This window comes from Pavona decussata, unplaced genomic scaffold, assembly GCF_977016875.1.
Source record: "Pavona decussata unplaced genomic scaffold, jaPavDecu1.1 SCAFFOLD_143, whole genome shotgun sequence".
In the NCBI taxonomy this organism is placed as follows: Eukaryota; Metazoa; Cnidaria; class Anthozoa; order Scleractinia; family Agariciidae; genus Pavona; species Pavona decussata.
Window position 1 is genome coordinate 2483236 of NW_028145556.1, and position 18978 is coordinate 2502213.

Sequence of the window (18978 nt, forward strand, 5' to 3'; positions counted from 1 at the left end):
AGGTGATGCGAACAATAATTCCAACATAAACAATCCCTTGATTAGTCGTTACAAAGAAACCTCGGCGAATTACTCATTGACACCGCGCCGAAACCATGGAGAATAATTTCGACGAAGTCGACGCTAATCCACATAATACAAACAGAGTTCGGATCTCCATTACGCGAGCATCTTTTTCGGAGGAAGAAGAATTAGGTGACGGGCCAGAAAAATCTCGACCGCGAGCCGATTCAGACAGCAGTATAGACGAGAAAGAAATGGAGGAATTGATGCAGGAAGATGAGAGGAACGAAAATGAACAATTACAAAACGGAGGAGGAGGATCAGAAGAACAAAACGAGGGCTACATGAACGATGATGGTCGCAAAAATTCAAGAACAAGCGAAGGCGATGAAATCAGTAAAGCTTTCGAAAATGGCGTGACAGTAAGCGAAGATGGCAATTCAGCAAGTGAACGGCGTGAATCAGTCGAGAAAAATACTGAAGAGTCGAGCGAATCACGACAAGATAAAAACAGCGAGGACCCACCAGAGAAAAGCCCCGCGATGGAAATGATTGGAGATCGTGTTCTTATAGAACGTGACGGCAAATTCGAACTCGTGGACGTGAGTGAGATCAAGGCTGAGTACTACGATATGTTGGGGATATCACCTGACAAGACAAATAACGATGTTGAAAATACGGAGAGCGAAGGAACGGCCAGTGAAACAACTGACATCCGGACTGAAAATAATGTAAGGGATATTGAAGACGAAAAACCTGAACCGAGATTTAGGCCGAAGACAACATCGTTGCATGATCTTCATCGGCGCAATGAAAAGAAAAGAACTGCTCGTACAGCAGACAGAACTCGAAGCCAGAGCGCGAAGATCGTTCGACAAAGAAACGATGAGTATTCTCATATTAGATCTGAATACGCCATGACTGAACAACAACTCGAAATTAGAAGGAAATGCAAGGAGGCTAAACTAAGGAGACAAAAAGAAGAACTAGAAAGAGAGAGAGAGGAACAACAGAGGAAGAAAGATGATGCCGACAGGGCATTTCAGGTTGGTGTGCCATCGCCATGTAAAACGTGTTCGAATATTGGCTTCTTGCTGCTTCTTCAAGGACATCTTGGCATTCTAGTTTTTCTGTTCAGTTCAAATCCTTTTTTTAAAGTATTATTTTTATAGATACAGTGAAAAGTTATCACCCTGCAGTGTCACATAATTTTTGTGTTCATTGTAGGCCATTGTAATAAGTGTTCACACTTATTTTATTGACATACCAGTCTTCCGATTAATGACACTAGCTTCGAAGACCCTGAAGACATAATGTCACCTGCTTTTATAAAACGTAATTTCCCTTGCTGTGTTTTTGAAGAGAGTCTGGGCTCCATGATCTTGTTAAAGCATGGTTGTACGTGGGATGTGTAACCGACAAATAATTTGTCGGTGATACAGCCAACAGCAGAATTATATTGTTAGCAGAATTGTTCAAGTTTTGGGCATTGATTTCACATTTGAATGCAATCAATTCCTTGACCATTGAAAATTTAAATTTACAAGGAAAAGTGTCATATATGTTTGTAGATTTCGTCAATTGCGTATGAGATCATCACCATACTTTAGCTTCTATATTATCACTCGCACTGACATCCCCCACCCTGGCTAATATGCAAGGCATCCATTTTGAGGCTGCAATTATAACTTATTAATTCCCTGCATCAGCAGGGGATCAGCTTGATGGCCAGGCTGATCTTGAAGCCGGCAACAAGCTAAATGATTTTATACGGCGATCGTGGCAAATTTCAAACTTTTTTTTTTGCAAGCCAAAATTGCAAGTGAATTTACATGTAGCCCGTGATTGATATAAGGTAATTTTTTTACTCTGATTGTGGCAATTTTCCACTCCACTGACATCTTACAGGCCAGGAACACGTCTTAGTATTTTGGATGTGTTCGGCTAAATTGCCATCATAGTACCAAGAACACAAGGCAATTTTTGTTGATCGGCTAGTGATGATTGGCACATAAAATCGCCTAGTGATTGAACACTGAGTTTAGACTTTTTCCTTTTGTTTTCAGGCATGGCTATATGCTAAAGTAGAAATGGCACGACAAGCCAAGTTAAACCAGCCAGATCCTAACATTGAAAAGCAAAGAAAAGAAGAAAGGCAAAAGGATGCTAATTCTGCATATACTGATTGGCTGGAGTTAAAGCGAAAACAAGACAAAGCCTTTAGAGACATGGAACATCAGAGAAGAGTTGACGAAGCAGCTCAGTATGCAATTCGAGATCGGCAACTTTGTGATGAAGCTTTCAGAAGGTAAGACTTTAGGACATCATCAATCATAACTCTTATAGTAAAAGTGAAAATTTTATTAAAGTGAAATCTCAGTAACTTAGGTAAATATCAAGTTGAACTCTTCGATAACACAAAAAAACTGAGAACTCTACCCTCTTCAATACATGCTCCTCTCTCTTGAGCAAAGGAGGAAAAGATTGCTTCTCCATGTAAAGTATTCTGGTATAAAATCATGCTGCCCCACAGGATGATACAGTGGGGAAAAATTATTAGATTTGTCTGAAATATTTAATTGCTTTCAATTCAAATTGGAATTTTTTTTTTTTTCATTTTGCTTGTCGTGGTGGTGGAGGGGTTTATCCAAGTGCAACTATTTTCTTATGCTTCAAATCAAATTTTGTTGAATAACATTACATTTACCTACGGTAATAGCCCGCGTATAAGAACCTGGGTTTTAAGAACCTGTCAGGCTAAAATTTTTCATTTTAAGCCCCCTCCACATAAGAACCTATTTAGGCTAAAATTTTAAGTTAGGTTCTTATCAGTGGGGTTGCTGTTAGTCTGAAATGTCAGCCGTCTCCTCTCCCTAACCCACAGGGGGCGCGGGAGAGAGAGACGTCTGAATTCCGAACGTTATAATGTCGTCCGTTGACGTCACACAGTAATTTATGCAAATTTGCATAAATAAAAACCTTTGAAACCAAATGGCGGCCACTAGTCATGGAAGCGCATGGAAGCAATGCAGCATGCATAATGTAGGAGGTTGTGTGCGTTTTGTAAGCCGTAAAAGTTGAAGAAGAAGCATCAAGAATGTATGAACGGGATCGCACTTCATTTTCCACCAAAGATGAATTGAAAAATGTTCCGATAAATGTTATTAGTAAATAAAGTGTTGACAGGCTATGGCCAGACACGACTCCTATTAACGTGGTATGGTGGTATGAAATGTGATTTCTCGTTATGGTTTTGCTTTTTTGGACTGTTTTTTTTTTTTTATGAAATAAGAGTAGGTCCTTCAGAATATTTCTCGAAGCAATGGTTGGTTTTGAATTAAAAGTCATTTGCTCCTCAAGATGTTTTTGATGTTAGGCAACGCCAGGTGGTAAGTTGTGACAAAAGAAAGAATTTTGTTTCGCACTTTATCGTTTTGTTGAAGACCCGACCTCCGTTCAGCGAAAATCAGATCTTATTTTTTCAATGAGATTGTAAGGGTAGCCTCTAGCCCAAAAATGCGTTTTGAAGTGGATGATGTTGTAATAGAATGATTTTGCAGAGGAGGTGTTTCGAAGAAGTCTCAGGGCTTCATTTTTTATTAGTCCTTTTCTGACCCCGGTGGGAGGCAGGAAGAAAAATGTGTACTGGCAGGTCTCTGTAGGTTTTTAAAAAGTGCGTGGGAACGTCAAGGATTCCCGCATGATTGTAGAATCGCTGAGACTTCTGAGAACCAACTACTCAGTGAAATTTTATTTTGCAATACCACCAACTTCAAAACGCGCTTTCAGGCAAGAGGCTATCAACACAATAACCTCTGAGATTAAATTCACTGAACGGAAGTCGGCTTTACAACAAAACGAAAAAGTGCGAAATAAAATTATTCCCATCTTCACAACTTACCACCCGGCTCGAGAAATATTGAAAGAGCCTCCCACTCATCTATACCAAAAAGGAAAATCTTTAAGAGATATACTCGCGAGAGCAAAACCACATTAAAGACGTCGTTAAACGAGAAGTCACTTTTCACACCAGGAACTTACGAGTTGTGTCTGGCCTGTCAACACTTCATATTCGCCGCCGAAATGGAATATCTGTTTTCACAAGTTCGACCAATAAGAAATGGTTATCTATTTCAATTAGGGAAGAACCAATCAAAAACTACCTACCATATTCGCAAAAGTACGTGACGTCAACGGACGACATTATAACGCTCGGAATTCAGACGTCTCTCTCTCCCGCGCCCCCTGTGGGTTAGGGGGAGGAGACGGCTGACATTTCAGACTAGGTTGCTGTGAAAGTGTAAGATCATCATCTATTTAAAAGGGGGAGGGGGGAGCAGGGTTGGCGCAGTGTTTGAGCACTCGCCTTCCACCTATGTGGCCCGGGCTCGATTCCCGGACTCGGCGTCATAAGTGGACTGAGTTTGTTGGTTCTCTACTCTGCTCCGAGAGGTTTTTCTCCGGGTACTCCAAATTTCCCCTCTCCTCAAAAACCAAGATTTGATTTGATTTGATTTGATTTGATTTGTAATTAGCTTTCTTGGATTGTAAAGCGTGTTTGATCATTTAGATGTTAAAGGGTGCTATATAAGTATTAAAATTGAAATTTTAAAATTTAAGTAACTTGACATAACTTTTTTTTTCTTTCACGCTTAAGTGCCATGTTGTATGTCTATAATTTGAGATTATGAGATGATATTTATAATATATATAGTATATTCAGATGAAATTCATATGAAAATATAAGAACCTATTTTAATAACCTTAAATTGTTTTAAGTACCATTTATATAAGAACCTATTTACTATAGGCTAAATTGAAAAATTTAGGTTCTTATACACAGCCTATTACTGTATTCCATTTGCTGATCTCAGTTCCTCAATTTTCCTGCTTCAAATGCTTCCTTGTTGTTTGGTAAATAAACTGCCTTTCAAACTGGCTGGTATATCATGATCAGAGGGTAATGTCCAAGGCTCAGGGATATGGTCCAAAAAATAAACAGTTGGTGGAGAAGCGAAGCTTTGAGGGCAACTGTGAAATTTTGAAATCACAGTATTCAAGCTTACAATCCCTTAGATTCCACCGAAGACAGCTAGCTTCACTTGATCGATCAAGCATGCAAACACTCTACACACCATGATATGCTCTCCGCCGAAGTCCACTGACCTTTTCTACTCATACTCTTATATCTCGCACACACGCAGAAGATGTCAGAGGTTTGCGACGGGAAGAAATACCTGTGCCCATTTTTAAACTCGGGCTTTCCTTTGGAAGCCCGAGTAATTAATGGGGCAACTGTGAAATTTTGAAATCACAGTATTCAAGCTTACAATCCCTGAGATTCCACCGAAGCACAGCTAGCTTCACTTGATCAAGTATGCAAATCCTCTACACACCATGTTCTCTGCCGAAGTCCACTGACCTTTTCTACCCATACTCTTATATCTCACGCACACAAGAAGAGGTCAGAGATCTGGAACGGGAAGAAAAACCTGTGCCCATTTTTACCCGAGTAATTAATGGGCCGGTTATACCTCTTGATACTATCAGAAGAAGTTATATTTTTTAGTATAACCATGCAAAATGCATTGATGGGTTTTGTCTGATGACAGATGGCTCAAGAAAAAGAAAAAAGACCAAGAAGCTAAGAATGCAGCAAAAAAGAAAAAGAAACCAAAACTGAAAAGGAAAGAGCAGCCGCCACTCAACTCGCCAAAGAACAGGTGAGAGATCAGTGTCATGTTACTGTCTCTTCTGGTATATTCATCTTCAGTTGATAACTTTCTTTTCCATTTTATTTTAATTGCAACACAAAGGCACTACTTACAATACGAATATGTGCACTGTACTACAATACATTCGCTACTTAGACATACAATACTTACAATACTTCAATGTTTTTTATTTTATGTACTAAGTGATACCTATACTACTTATTAAAAATGGTATTTACATTACTTACAAATACAATTCTTTATTTTATTTTATTATTTTTTTTATTAGCAGAATTGATTTTTAACTTTATTATTTAATGTTTAAAACATGAGCAGCAGTGTTTTATCGGGATTTGAAACCACGAGGTGCAGCCGAGTGGTTTTATACCTGATAAAACACATTGCTGCAAGATTTTTGAACGGCTTCAAAAACATTCCTGGAAAAGCATGTGTCAAGAGAGTTCATAACAATGATACTTTTGTACACGTTGGAAATTAGCGTATGAGAAAAACATTAAACACTGCATACTAATAAGGAGGAGGTTTATTGGGTTTTAAAACTACTGCACATGATGTGCTATCAACCATTTGATAGGTCAATAGGCTTATGAATTATTAATGAGTTTTGAATAAGTCAAAAAAATGAAGTTAAGGCATAAACAACAGCAATGTAGCTGGGGGGTGAAAAAGAAAAGAGATCACTATGTCTTACCTTCCTCATTTCAGTGAGCAAGGTAAGGCAGGCTGCTTTAAAAGCACTCAGTTCCACTGTCTACCCACCCCTGTGTCAAGGTTTTTTGAGCGCTTTAGTGCAACATAAGATAACGATATTGTTAACTGAAGCTTTTAATTCCTTTTTTTTTTTTTAACAGATACTATGAATATTATGGCTACAGGAACAATGTGGTGTTGTGATACCAATCCAATCTCAATAATGGGAATTTCTCTCATCGTGGCGTGAACAGAACACTTCAAGAAAATGGGTCCTTGGTCAAACCACATGAATGTATGAGCTATGGCCAAACCATGACTCAAGGCTTAAGGCATGGACTCAGGAGAAGCATTGAAACTTTGATTGCTCTGTTCCTATAGTCTTACATTGAGAGTCAAAGTTTCCCAGTACAGTTTATCTCCAGTGAGTAGACTCTGGACATCAATATGGATTACCAGCTACCATATTTACATCTCAAATTGAGCAGTAACTTATTTCTCTTGAATACTGTTTACAGTTATTAACTACTAGCTATTTCAAACTCCAGCTTTTTAGAACAAAAGTTGAGCATTCAAGATAAGAGGTTATACTATACCATTGCGTCCTTTCAAGAACAAAATCAAAACTTCGGCGTAAATGATGTTTTGCTAACCAGGTACAAAAAGTGCTTACTAACAATAATAACAATAATTTATTTCCAGTGCGACGCGCCTTACTGTGGCCACCCAACAAACTTTTTTTTTACAAGTTAGCCATAAAATACAGAACGACATGTTTTCAATAATTTGTTGTTGCATCACTTGCCTGTTGGACTTTGCAAGGAGGCGTGGCCGTTAATCAAATTTGCGTATCCTGATCGGCCAACTTGTAAAATAAGTTTGTTGGGTGGCCGTGATAAGGCGCGTCGCACTGTAATAATGATAATAGTAATTATAATAATAATAATAATAATAATAATAATAATAATAATAGTGATAATAATAATAGTAATGATAATAATAATAATAGTAATATTAATGATTATGTTTACTAGTTGTCTTATGGGTTATAAAATTTGAGTCAAGAAAAATTTAGTATGCTCAGTAGCTTTCATATATAGCTTTAATTGGTGACACCATAGCATTTCAAGTTAGAACTGCTGTGATGTACAGAATACAAACAGCACATCTAGAAAATTCTGCTCAATTACTTTCATTTTAAACACTAGGATTTCATGCTCAGCCTCAAAAGTTATAACCACTTTGTACAGCATAATAGACAGCACCTTTGAAGGAAAGTACTTCTGCCAATAATTATACTGATCAGTAGCTATCTTCAACAGAACACCATTCATTGAATTGGTTGCATAACTTCGTCCGTGACTGCAACAAAAACGTTGCAAGACATATTCATTTCAATGCATGGTACACTACCCAACGATTCGTTCCATTTGTGTCGCATCGATGCAACGAAATTGCGAGACAAAAAGCAAGAAAAAATTGCCCAGTGTAACAGTTTAGTCTGCAGTCAAATGTTCTTTTGTTGAAAAGGGCAAACAATACAAAATATTCCAATTGTCTCTTTTGTGTGTCAAATCATGGATAGCTGTAACAGTAGTTATCGGTAAATTAACTTCTTAATAGATTCGTTAATTAGTATCATCTAGGTAGTGTTATTTGAATTCTATGATGTGTTCTGTTTTATGAGAGAGTATAAAAGGTTGTAGCTGTAGGTAATGGAAAGTTGTAGATCAAACCGAAAGCTGTCATATATTTTATATCAAATGTTATTCTTGAGTATATAACCATGTTTTGTTTGTTTTTATGTGAGGAGAGGAAAGTGTGTAAGACTGGTTCAATCCACTGTACCAAAAAATATGGTGACTGGGATATTTACCCACCAACCTTAGCATACGAGAACCTAAAAACGCTCGGAAAACGCACAAAAAATTTTTTTTAAAACTTCAAACCTAGCATATACAATGTTGTTAGCAGAGGGACAAAGTTGCCAATAGGTTTGGAAGGCATTGTGTTTAATATACAGCCGCTATCTTTTCTGTACGGTGGGTTATCATTATTGTGTTGAACGAGAAGTAAAGATGATGACGTCTTTACACGAACTAAATAGGAATATTTGAAAAAATGAACTAATTTTAAACACCAATCAATTCATTCCAGCAATTTGTATGGGAAGAAAGGCCGAGATAGAATCCAACTTCTTTAGTTTATGCATGACAAAATGTGTACACTAACCCAGTAAAACTGGAATAAACAATTTAAAAACGTCTTTGCTTTCTTTTGCCGCGATGTCTTCATAGACAAGAAACTTTTTTCCCTTTTTTCTTTATTCATAGTTACCAGCGATCCGTTTGGGAATCCTAGCATTGTTTTGGCGGTAACTCCGCGAGGGCTAAGCATAGCATCCTAGCGATCAAGAGCAGTCGCGTTATTTTCAGAATTTTGTTTCACCCGCCGCGAAAGAGCTTTTTCTTATGGCCTTTTAAATTTGTGTAAGCTAGCACACTTTAATCTTTTCGGATTCTTTAGCTGAAGATTTACATTGCCGAAAATTTTACTGAAAGCAGTCTTGTTCATCGAACTTCCGAGAATGATAGCTGGCCTTTTTCCCGCAGTTTTTAACGACGGATTTACCTCTCCAAAAACGAAAGTTTGAGGTAACATTTCGTTAAAGAAAACGCTAATTTTTGCTCACAATTTGATCCAAATTTTTGAGGAGCGTAATTTCTTTCCGAACAGATATTCCATCGAAACCAACCATTGTGTGGCCCTTCCCTTACCCCCTCCCCCTTTTTTTTGCGAAGTTATCAGTAAACAAAGATAAATTGGTGAGGGTAGCTTTTCACCCAGTTACGCAGGTTCCTTAAAGGAGCTTTGCATAGTGATAGTAAAACGAGAGTTTCAAAGTTGTCACAGAGTGGGTCACATATGTGACGTCTTGGTGATTCTGATATCGCTAGGACATCGACTGTTCAATCGAATTCTAGGAAGCCCAACACACGCACACGAAGCTTAAGCTGTCCTTCAATTCTGATTCGATAATTCATCAATTTAATTAATCGCTTGGAAAGTACACGGTAGAACAATTCAAAGTGTGCTGCTGCGTGATTGATTGATTGATTGATTGATTGATTGATTGGTTAATTGATTGATTGATTGATTGATTGATTGATTGATTGATTGATTGATTGATTGGATAATTGATTGATTGATTGATTGATTGATTGATTGATTGATTGATTGATTGATTGATTGATTGATTGATTGATTGATTGATTGATTGATTGATTGATTCATTGATTCATTGATTCATTGATTCATTGATTCATTGATTGATTTTCCAGAGGCTATCGTCTAATTCTGATTGGTAATAATTAGTTTCAGTAGTTTATCGTCACGAAAGTATGCAGATTACACCGTCTCAAAACTGGGAGTCTTCACGCTGCGTTCCGGTCAATAAACCGCGGGTCTTCAAACTTGTCAGTTAGCGACTCCAATATCTAACCTCCGTGGCTGTGAGTTTGTGAGTTTGCGCACTTTACCTGTACACAGGCGTGTTCTATTTTCTTCCAACAGAAAAACATTTCACGATCAGAGATCAATGAGTACAGACTAAAATATAGACCGTACGTTACAGTTTATATATAGCCAGGAGTGGGAGATCCATGTTTATGCTTGAAATCATTTGAGCCGGAAGAAAACTTAAATTGGCACAGCCAAAACTAAGATAATCTAATATATATAAAAAACTAAAACAATATGATTTGTTAGACCTCCTCTGCGAAGCTTGTGAGGGTCAAATTGGTAAAAGTTTTATTCTGGGACGAAACGAAGTGTCCCTACTTTTTAGTGACAATTTGTATGCCCTAGAAATTTCCACCCCTAATGAGCTAGCGATGACTAGTCAAAGATTTCTATTTTAGCCTATTTTAAGCATTTTTCGTCACTTTTTAACATTTAATTTCTAAATTAAACGAGTAATGTTTATATCGCCAAAATTCGCTATACAAAGTTGCCGCTAGAAATATTCTTCTAAAAAGTGTTTTCGTGGAAACAGCTTGGCTTTTCAGTTAAACCAAACTGGAAATTTTGTCCCATAAACCGTCTATCTGACCTTCTCAAAGGGGCAAAGAACCCATCAAGGACCATCAAAAGCTCTGTCATCACACATGCCACATGCGAGATAGGCCGTGATTACACTACAATTGTTAGAGCCAGGAAGAATGATATCTTGCCTTTCTCTCTCTCAAATATTTTGGCCTTTTTAGGGAAGAGCACTTTTAGCGAGTTCCACTTCTTGTATTCGCAGCTATCTGGATGCAAGTTTCCGGCTAAAATATCGATCCCACTGAAATCAGACAAAATTTTTACTGATGCTATTTGTGGAGTTCTGAATCAACATATGATCACACAAAAGGTACACGTTGGGTCACAAAAAGTCAAGCCTTTTCCGCTTATTCTTAGCTCCTAGAATGCATTCATAGAATTCTTCCATAATTAGGAATGATAATTTTAACTGTGTCATTCGTGTGGCTCGCCTCGTCTCAGCGTGGATTGCTTTCACTTAAGCAGTATTCATATTTATTAATAGCTATGAAAACGAAAAAAAAAATACGGACATTGTAGACACTTCACAACATTCATAAAGTTTGTAATGTGCCCACCCGTTTACTCTATAAATTATTACTCGTCTGGTAGAATCTAGGTTTTTGGCTAGTAGTTGGATCTGAGTAACTGATTGTGGAGAAGACACATCACTGAACTACGAAATGATGGAGCACGTGACCTAATTTAATTTTAAGCTAACACATTGCTAAAAGTAGCTCGTACTTGCTCAATATGCCCCAATTGGCCGCATCAAGACCAGCCTGTCTACTGAATTCTATTTTTAACAGCCTCACCTTAACATACCTCGCCACTGTCTGTTAACCTTAGAGTTTCGAAGCAAAGAAGTTATGATAACACTCCAAGAAATTAAAACAAAAAAAGAAAACGTTTGGACGTTTGTGGGCACAAGCGGAGCCGTCTTTTCCCCACAGGAATCGAGCGAGGCGTAAAGGGTTCCTCCTTAGGTGGCAGGAAAGGCACGTTTACCGCCGCCACGGTACTATGGCTCCTGTATCAGTTCGACCACCCAATAGGGACGGAAGCTGTTGTGATAAGGACATCTGATAAGAGAGCCATAACGCTATGTCACGGAAATTTTACTCAAGTATCAACAATGTATACATTCCTCATTCACGCAGAGATACTCTCAGTATAGAAAGGCAACGATGTTAACTGAGCTCTCAAAAAAGCAAAATCAGTAGTAAAATCTTTGCCAGTGATTTGCAACAGGCACAAAAAGGGAGCTTGATCTGGAAAAGGGAGCTTAACTCAAGTTTTGATTCTTTTTCCTTCGTTGGAATTTACGACACATTTGTTTTTAAAATACTTTTGGAGTGCTCATGTAGTGGACTCGACCGCAATGATTGTTTTCACGTCAGTTCCACCGGCCGATGTGATATTTATGTCTGGCATAGTCGCAAAAAAAAGGACACAGAAAGCGAAAATTTTGCGCAAGCTACTTCAGTGTTTAAACAAAAAGGTCCTCGCTGCATTTTTCTGGCTTTCCTTTTGTACTATCATCGACCTTTGTGTCTATCCGAAAACAAAAGACATTTATTTTTCGCCGGATTCCTCAGTATCACGAAGAGTTTGAGGTGATGTGTGTATCGGTGACTCAAGAAAACTGTAGGTTCTTTAATGACAGAATAAAATTGGAATTTCCAAGGTGATTTAGTCAAAGTGATCGAGGCCTGTAGAATATCTGTGCGAGATCGGCTCTCCCAAAACGAACCGTTGAGTTCCCCTATCCTATGCAAAGAGGTCGCAGAATGTAGATATTAAACTGTGAAAAGACCGGCACTGATCGTTAACTATGCGCATGTGAATTGTACAGATGTTTGCATCATCATGCATAATTTTTAGATCCCTAGCTAAAACTGCCGTAGAGACAAAATATGTACACTAACATAGTAAAATTTGAATAAACCATTTAAAAACTTTTTTGCTTTCTTTTGTCGCGATCTTTTCTTAAACAAGAACGTTTGTTCCCTTTTTTCTTCATTCACAGTTACCAGCGATCGATTTGGGAATCCCAGCATCATTTGGCGGTAACTCCCCGAGGGTTTAGCATAGTATCCTAGCACTCAAGAGCAGACGCCTTTTCCCAATTTTATTTCACCCGCCGCGAAAGAGCTCTTTCTTATGGCCTTTTAAAGGCGAATTTGTGTAAGCTAGCATAGTTTTATCTTTTCGGATTCTTTAGCTGAAGATTTACATTGCCGAAAATTTTAAGGAAAGCAGTCTTAACGTCTTCTTCATCGAACTTCCGAGAATGATACCTGGCCTTTTTTTCCTTACTATTAACAACAGATTTACCTCTCCGAGAAAGTGTGAGGTAATTTTTCGCTAACGAAAACGCAAAATTTTCCTCACAATTTAATCCGAATTTTTGAGGTGCGTAATTTCTTTCCGAACAGATATTCCATCGAAACCAACCATTGTGTGGCCCTCCCTTACCCCCTCCCCCCCCCCCCTTTTTTTGCGAAGTTAAATAAACAAATACAAATTGGCGAGGGTAGCTGTCCCGGGGTAGCTGTGCAGCCAGTTACGTAGGTTCCTTCTATGAAGGACCTTTGAATAGTGATAGTAAAAAGAGAGTTTCAAAGTTGTCACAGAGTGGGTCACATATGTGACGACTTGGTGATATTGATATCGCCGGGATATCGACTGTTCAATCGAATTCCAGGAAGCCCAACACACGCACAGGAAGCTGTCCTTAAATTCTGATTCGATAATTCATTAATTCAATTAATCCCAAGAAAGCACACGGTAGAACAATTCAAAGAGTATTGGCGCTGGTGCGATTGATTGATTGATTGATTGATTGATTGATTGATTGATTGATTGATTGATTGATTGATTGATTGATTGTCCAGAGGCTATCGTCTAATTCTGATTGTTAATAATAGTTCGAGTAGTTTATAGTCACGAAAATATGCAGCCGGATTATACCGGCTCAAAACTGGGAGTCTTCACGCTGCGTTCCGGTCAATAAACAGCGGGTCTTCAAACTTGTCAGTTAGCGACTCCAATTTCTAACATCCGGGGCTGTGAGTCTGTTTGAGTTTGCGCAGTTTACCTCTACACAGGTGTGTTCTATTTTCTTCCAACAGAAAATCATTTCACGATCAGAGATAAATAGTACAGAGTTAAATATAGACCGTACTGTACAGTTTATATATAGCCAGGAGTGGGAGATCCATGTTTATGCTTGAAATCATTTGAGCCGGAAGAAAACTTAAATTGGCATAGCTAAAACTAAGATAATCTAATATATAAAGAAACTAACACAATATGAACTGGTACCGAGACCTCCTGTGCGAAGCTTACGAAGGTCGAATTGGCAAAAGTATTATTCTGGGACATAACGTAGTGATCCTACTGTTTAGTGACAATTCATATGCACTAGAAATTCTCACCCCTAATGAGCTAGATGACTAGTCAAAGATTTCTATTTTAGCCTATTTTAAAGCATTTTTCGTCTCTTTTTAACATTTAATTTCTAAATTAAGCGAGTATTTATATCGCTGAAATTTGCTATATAAAGTTGCCGCAAAAAAATATTCTTCTGAAAAGTGTTTTCGTGGAAACAGCTTGGCTTTTCAGTTAAACCAAACTGGAAATTTTGTCCCATAAACCGTCTATCTGACCTTCTCAAAGAGGAAAAGAACCCATCAAGGACCATCAAGAGCTCTGTCATCACCCATGCCACATGCGAGATAGGCCGTGATTACACTACAATTGTTAGAGCCAGGAAGAATGATATCTTGCCTTTCTCTCTCTCAAATATTTTGGCCTTTTTAGGGAAAAGCACTTTTAGCGAGTTCCACTTCGTGTATTCGCAGCTTTCTGAATGCAAGTTTCCGGCTAAAATATCGATCCCACTGAAATCAGACAAAATTTTTACTGATGCCATTTGTGGAGTTCTGAATCAACATATGATCACACAAAAGGTACACGTTGGGTCACAAACCTTTTCCGCTTACTCTTAGCCCCTACTTGATGCATTCATAGAATTCTTCCATAATTAGCCGGGAATGATAATTTTAAGGTCATTCGTGTGGCTTGCTTCGTCTCAGCACGGATTGCTTTCACTTAAGCAGTATTCATATTTATTAATATCCATGAAAACGAAAAAAATACGGACATTTTAGGCACTTCACGACATTCATAAAGTTTGTAATGTGCCTGCCCGTTTACTCTAAAAATTATTACTCGTTTGGTAGAATCTAGAACCCCGATTGGCCGCATCAAGACCAGCCTGTCTACTGAATTCTATTTTTACCAGCCTCACCTTAACATACCTCGCCATTGTCTCTTAACCTTGGAGTTTCGAGGCAAAGAAGTTATGATAACACTCCAAGAAATTAAAACAAAAAAAGAAAACGTTTGGACGTTTTTGGGCGAAAGCGGAGCTGTCTCTTCCCCACAGGAATCGAGCGGGGCGTAAAGGGCTCCGCCTAAGTGGGAGGAAAGTCGCGTTTACCGCCGCCTCGGTACTATGGCTCCTGTATCAGTTCGACCACCCAATAGGGACGGAAGCTGTTGTGATAAGGACAACTGATAAGAGAGAAATAACGCTATGTCACGGAAATGTTACTCAAGTATGAACAATGTATACATTCCTCATTCACGCAGAGATACTCTCAAAATAGAAAGGCAACGATGTTAACTGAGCTCTCAAAAAAGCAAAATAGTAAAATCTTTGCCAGCGATTTACAACAGGCACAAAATTGAATTCAATTTTTATTTTTCACACGTACAACGAGATTCAGTGCAATACATAAAAAAACAATAAACATTTATATTGCAAAGGAGGATTAAAAAAAATTAGGATAAATTTGTTTGGTTTAGTGTGAGCAGTGCACAAAGGAGCATGCTGCTTTCGAGTTGGGCACTGCAAAAAGGGAGCTTGATCTGGAAAAGGGAGCTTAACTCACGTTTTGAACCTTTTTCCTTCGTTGAAGTGTACGAGACACTTGTTTAATATACTTTTGGAGTGCTCATGTAGTAGACTCGACCGCAATGATTGTTTTCACGTCAGTTTCCATCCGCCGATGTGATATTTATGTCTGGCGTAGTCGCAAAAAAAGAACACAGAAAGCGAAAATTTGGGCAAGCTACTTCAGTGTTTAAACAAAAAGGTCCTCGCTGTATTTTTCTGGCTTTCCTTTTGTGTTATCATCGACCTTTGTGTCTGTCCGAAAACAAAAGAAATTTATTTTTCGATTCATCAGTATAACGAAGAGTTTGAGGTGATGTATATATCGGTTACTCAAGAAAATTGTAGGTTTTTTAATGACAGAATAAAATTGGAATTTTCAAGGTGATTTAGCCAATGTGATCGAGGATTTCCGAATTGAGCTCCTAGAATGCATTCATAGAATTCTTCCAAAATTAGGAATGATAATTTTAACTGGGTCATTCGTGTGGCTTGCCTCGTCTCAGCACGGATTGCTTTCACTTAAGCAGTATTCATATTTATTTATATCCATGAAAACGAAAAAAATACGGACATTTTACACACTTCACAACATTCATAAAGTTTGTAATTTTCCCGCCCGTTTACTCTATAAATCATTACTCGTTTGGTAGAATCTAGGTTTTTGGCTAGTAGTTGGATCTGAGTAACTGATTGTGGAGAAGACATATCACGGAACTACGAAATGATGGAGCACGTGACCTAACTTAATTTAAGCTAACACATTGCTAAAAGTAGCTCGTACTTGCTCAATATACCCCGATTGGCCGCATCAAGACCAGCCAGTCTATTGAATTCTATTTTTACCAGCCTCACCTTAACATACCTCGCCACTGTCCGTTAACCTTAGTGTTTTGAACCAAAGAAGTTATGATAACACTCCAAGAAATTAAAACAAAAAAGGAAAACGTTTGGACGTTCGTGGGCACAAGCGGAGCCGTCTTTTCCCCACAGGACGTAAAGGGCTCTACCTAAGTGGGAGGAAAGTCGCGTTTACCGCCGCCACGGTACTATGGCTCCTGTATCAGTTCGACCACCCAATAGGGACGGAAGCTGTTGTGATAAGGACATGTGATAAGAGAGCCATAACGCTATATCACGGAAATCTTACTCAAGTATGAACAATAGCTAACAATGTACACATTCCTCATTCACGCGGAGATACTCTCAGAATAGAAAGGCAACGATGTTAACAGAGCTGTCAAAAAAGCAAAATAGTAAAATCTTTGCCAGTGATTTGCAGCAGGCACAAAAAGGGAGCGTGATCTGGAAATGGTAGCTTAACTCAAGTTTTGATTCTTTTTCCTTCGTTGGAATTTACGACACATTTGTTTTTAAAATGCTTTTGGAGTGTTCATGTAGTAGACTCGACCGCAATGATTGTTTTCACGTCAGTTTCCACCGGCCGATGTGATATTTATGTCTGGCATAGTCGCAAAAAAAGAACACAGAAAGCGAAAATTTGGGCAAGCTACTTCAGTGTTTAAACAAAAAGGTCCTCACTGCATTTTTCTGGCTTTCCTTTTGTACTATCATCGACCTTTGTGTCTATCCGAAAACAAAAGAAATTTATTTTTCGATTCATCAGTATAACGAAGAGTTTGAGGTGATGTATATATCGGTGACTAAAGAAAACTGTAGGTTCTTTAATGCCAGAATAAAATTTGAATTTCCAAGGTGATTTAGACAATGTGATCGAGGATTTCCGAATTTCAGCGCGAGATCCGCTATCCCGACATGAACCGTTTCCCTGTCCTATGCATAAAGCCCCCGGGCCCGGGGGGGGTACTCCCCTATATAAGGTATATAGGTATGTGCCGCCCCAAAGGGTATGGTTTTTGAGCCGTTTTGGTCTGAAAACGGGTATAGATTTTGACAGTTACGGTCTGAAATCGAGTCGGGTTTTTGGGGCCGGGAACATTTACGAAAGCTTACCAACATATTTTTCTTCTCAGTACGTAACTGGAACGACTAACGGATAGCAAGAAAAAGAAATAGATAAACTATGTCATTCCAGCTTACTTTTACTCCTTGCGTCAACTTCCGTTCGGCACTGATGCATAATTATCAGGTCTGAAAACGGGTATGAATTTTAGAGGTCAGGTCTGAAAACGGGTGTGGAAAATGGCATGTTAAGGTCTGAAATAGGGTCGGGATTTGAAGACCCGGGCGGCACACCCCCACCAAGAATTCCGAGGAGTACCCCCCCCCCCCCCCCCCGGGGGCATAAAGTTCACAGAATGTAGATTTTAAGATATTAAACTGTGAAAAGACCGGCACTGATCGTTAACTATGCGCATGTGAATTGTACAGATGTTTGCATCATGTTGCATAATTTTAAGACCCTAGCAAAAACTGCCGTAGTACAATATAAAGCACATTTATTTTGTTTTGTTTATGCATGACAAAATGTGTACACTAACCCAGTAAAACTGGAATGAACCATTTAAAAACTTCTTTGCGTTCTTTTTCCGCAATGTTTTCTTTTCTTTATTGATAGTTACCAGCGATCCGTTTGGGAATCCTAGCATTGTTTTGGCGGTAACTCCGCGAGGTTTTAGCATAGGATCCTAGCGCTCAAGAGTAGACGGCTTATTTTTCTAATTTGTTTTACCCGCCGCGAAAGAGCTCTTTCTTATGGCCTTTTAAAAGCCAAATTTGTGTAAGGTAGCACAATTTGATTTTTTGTGATTCTTTAGCTAAAAATTTACATTGCCGAACATTTTTCTAAAAGTAGGCTTGTTCATGGAGCTGCCATTGGACTTCCGAGAATGATACCGGGCCTTTTTTGCGCACTTTTTAACGACGGATTTACCTTTCCGAAAACGAAACGGATTTGTTTTCCAGCATCGTGAAAGATTGAGGTAACCTTTCGTCAAAGAAAACGCTAGTTTTCTCTCAAAATTTAAAATTATTCTTGATTTTCAAGAGGCTATCGTATAATTCTGATTGGTAATAATTGTTTGAGTAGTTTATCATCACGAAAGTATACAGATTATACAGGCTCAAAACTGGGAGTCTTCACGCTGCGTTCAGGCGGTCAATAAACAGCAGGGAAGAGTTGCATAAAACTTAACGGCGGGCGTAAATGCTATCGTCAGACGTTAAAGTACTAAAATATTAATGTGACTGGGATGAAGGTCTGGCGTTGGCAGTTACACCCGACATTAAATTTCATGCAACTCACCCCTTGGTCTTCAAAACGGTCAGTTAGCGACTCCAATATCTAACATCCGGAGCTGTGAGTCTGTATGAGTTTGCGCAGTTTACCTGACAGAGGCGTGTTCTATTTTCTTCCAACAGAAAATCATTTCACGATCAGAGAAAAATGAGTACAGACTAAATATAGACCGTACCGTACAGTTTATATATAGCCAGGCGTGGGAGATCCATGTTTATGCTTGAAATAATTTGAACCGGAAGAATACATAAATGGGCATAGCCAAAACTAAGATAATCTAATAT

General features: G+C 38.6%; 1 protein-coding gene across 1 annotated transcript; it reads left to right on the top strand.

Annotated features, from left to right (window-relative positions):
• On the top strand, positions 1 to 8694 carry LOC146466580 (uncharacterized). Its single transcript, XM_085127309.1, has 4 exons — positions 1 to 1049; positions 2070 to 2311; positions 5616 to 5726; positions 6590 to 8694. The coding sequence occupies exons 1-4, from the start codon at positions 96 to 98 to the stop codon at positions 6630 to 6632; spliced, it is 1350 nt and encodes a 449-aa protein (XP_084983435.1). The 5' UTR covers positions 1 to 95; the 3' UTR covers positions 6633 to 8694.
• Positions 8695 to 18978: the final 10284 nt, after the last annotated feature.

What these genes read in the sequence shown, in the direction of transcription:
- LOC146466580 (XM_085127309.1), top strand. Translation starts at nt 96, where the DNA reads ATGGAGAATAATTTCGACGAAGTCGACGCTAATCCACATAATACAAAC. An exon ending in ATGCCGACAGGGCATTTCAG is followed by an intron (nt 1,050 to 2,069) that starts GTTGGTGTGCCA and finishes TTTTGTTTTCAG; the next exon opens with GCATGGCTATATGCTAAAGT. An exon ending in CTCAACTCGCCAAAGAACAG is followed by an intron (nt 5,727 to 6,589) that starts GTGAGAGATCAG and finishes TTTTTTTAACAG; the next exon opens with ATACTATGAATATTATGGCT.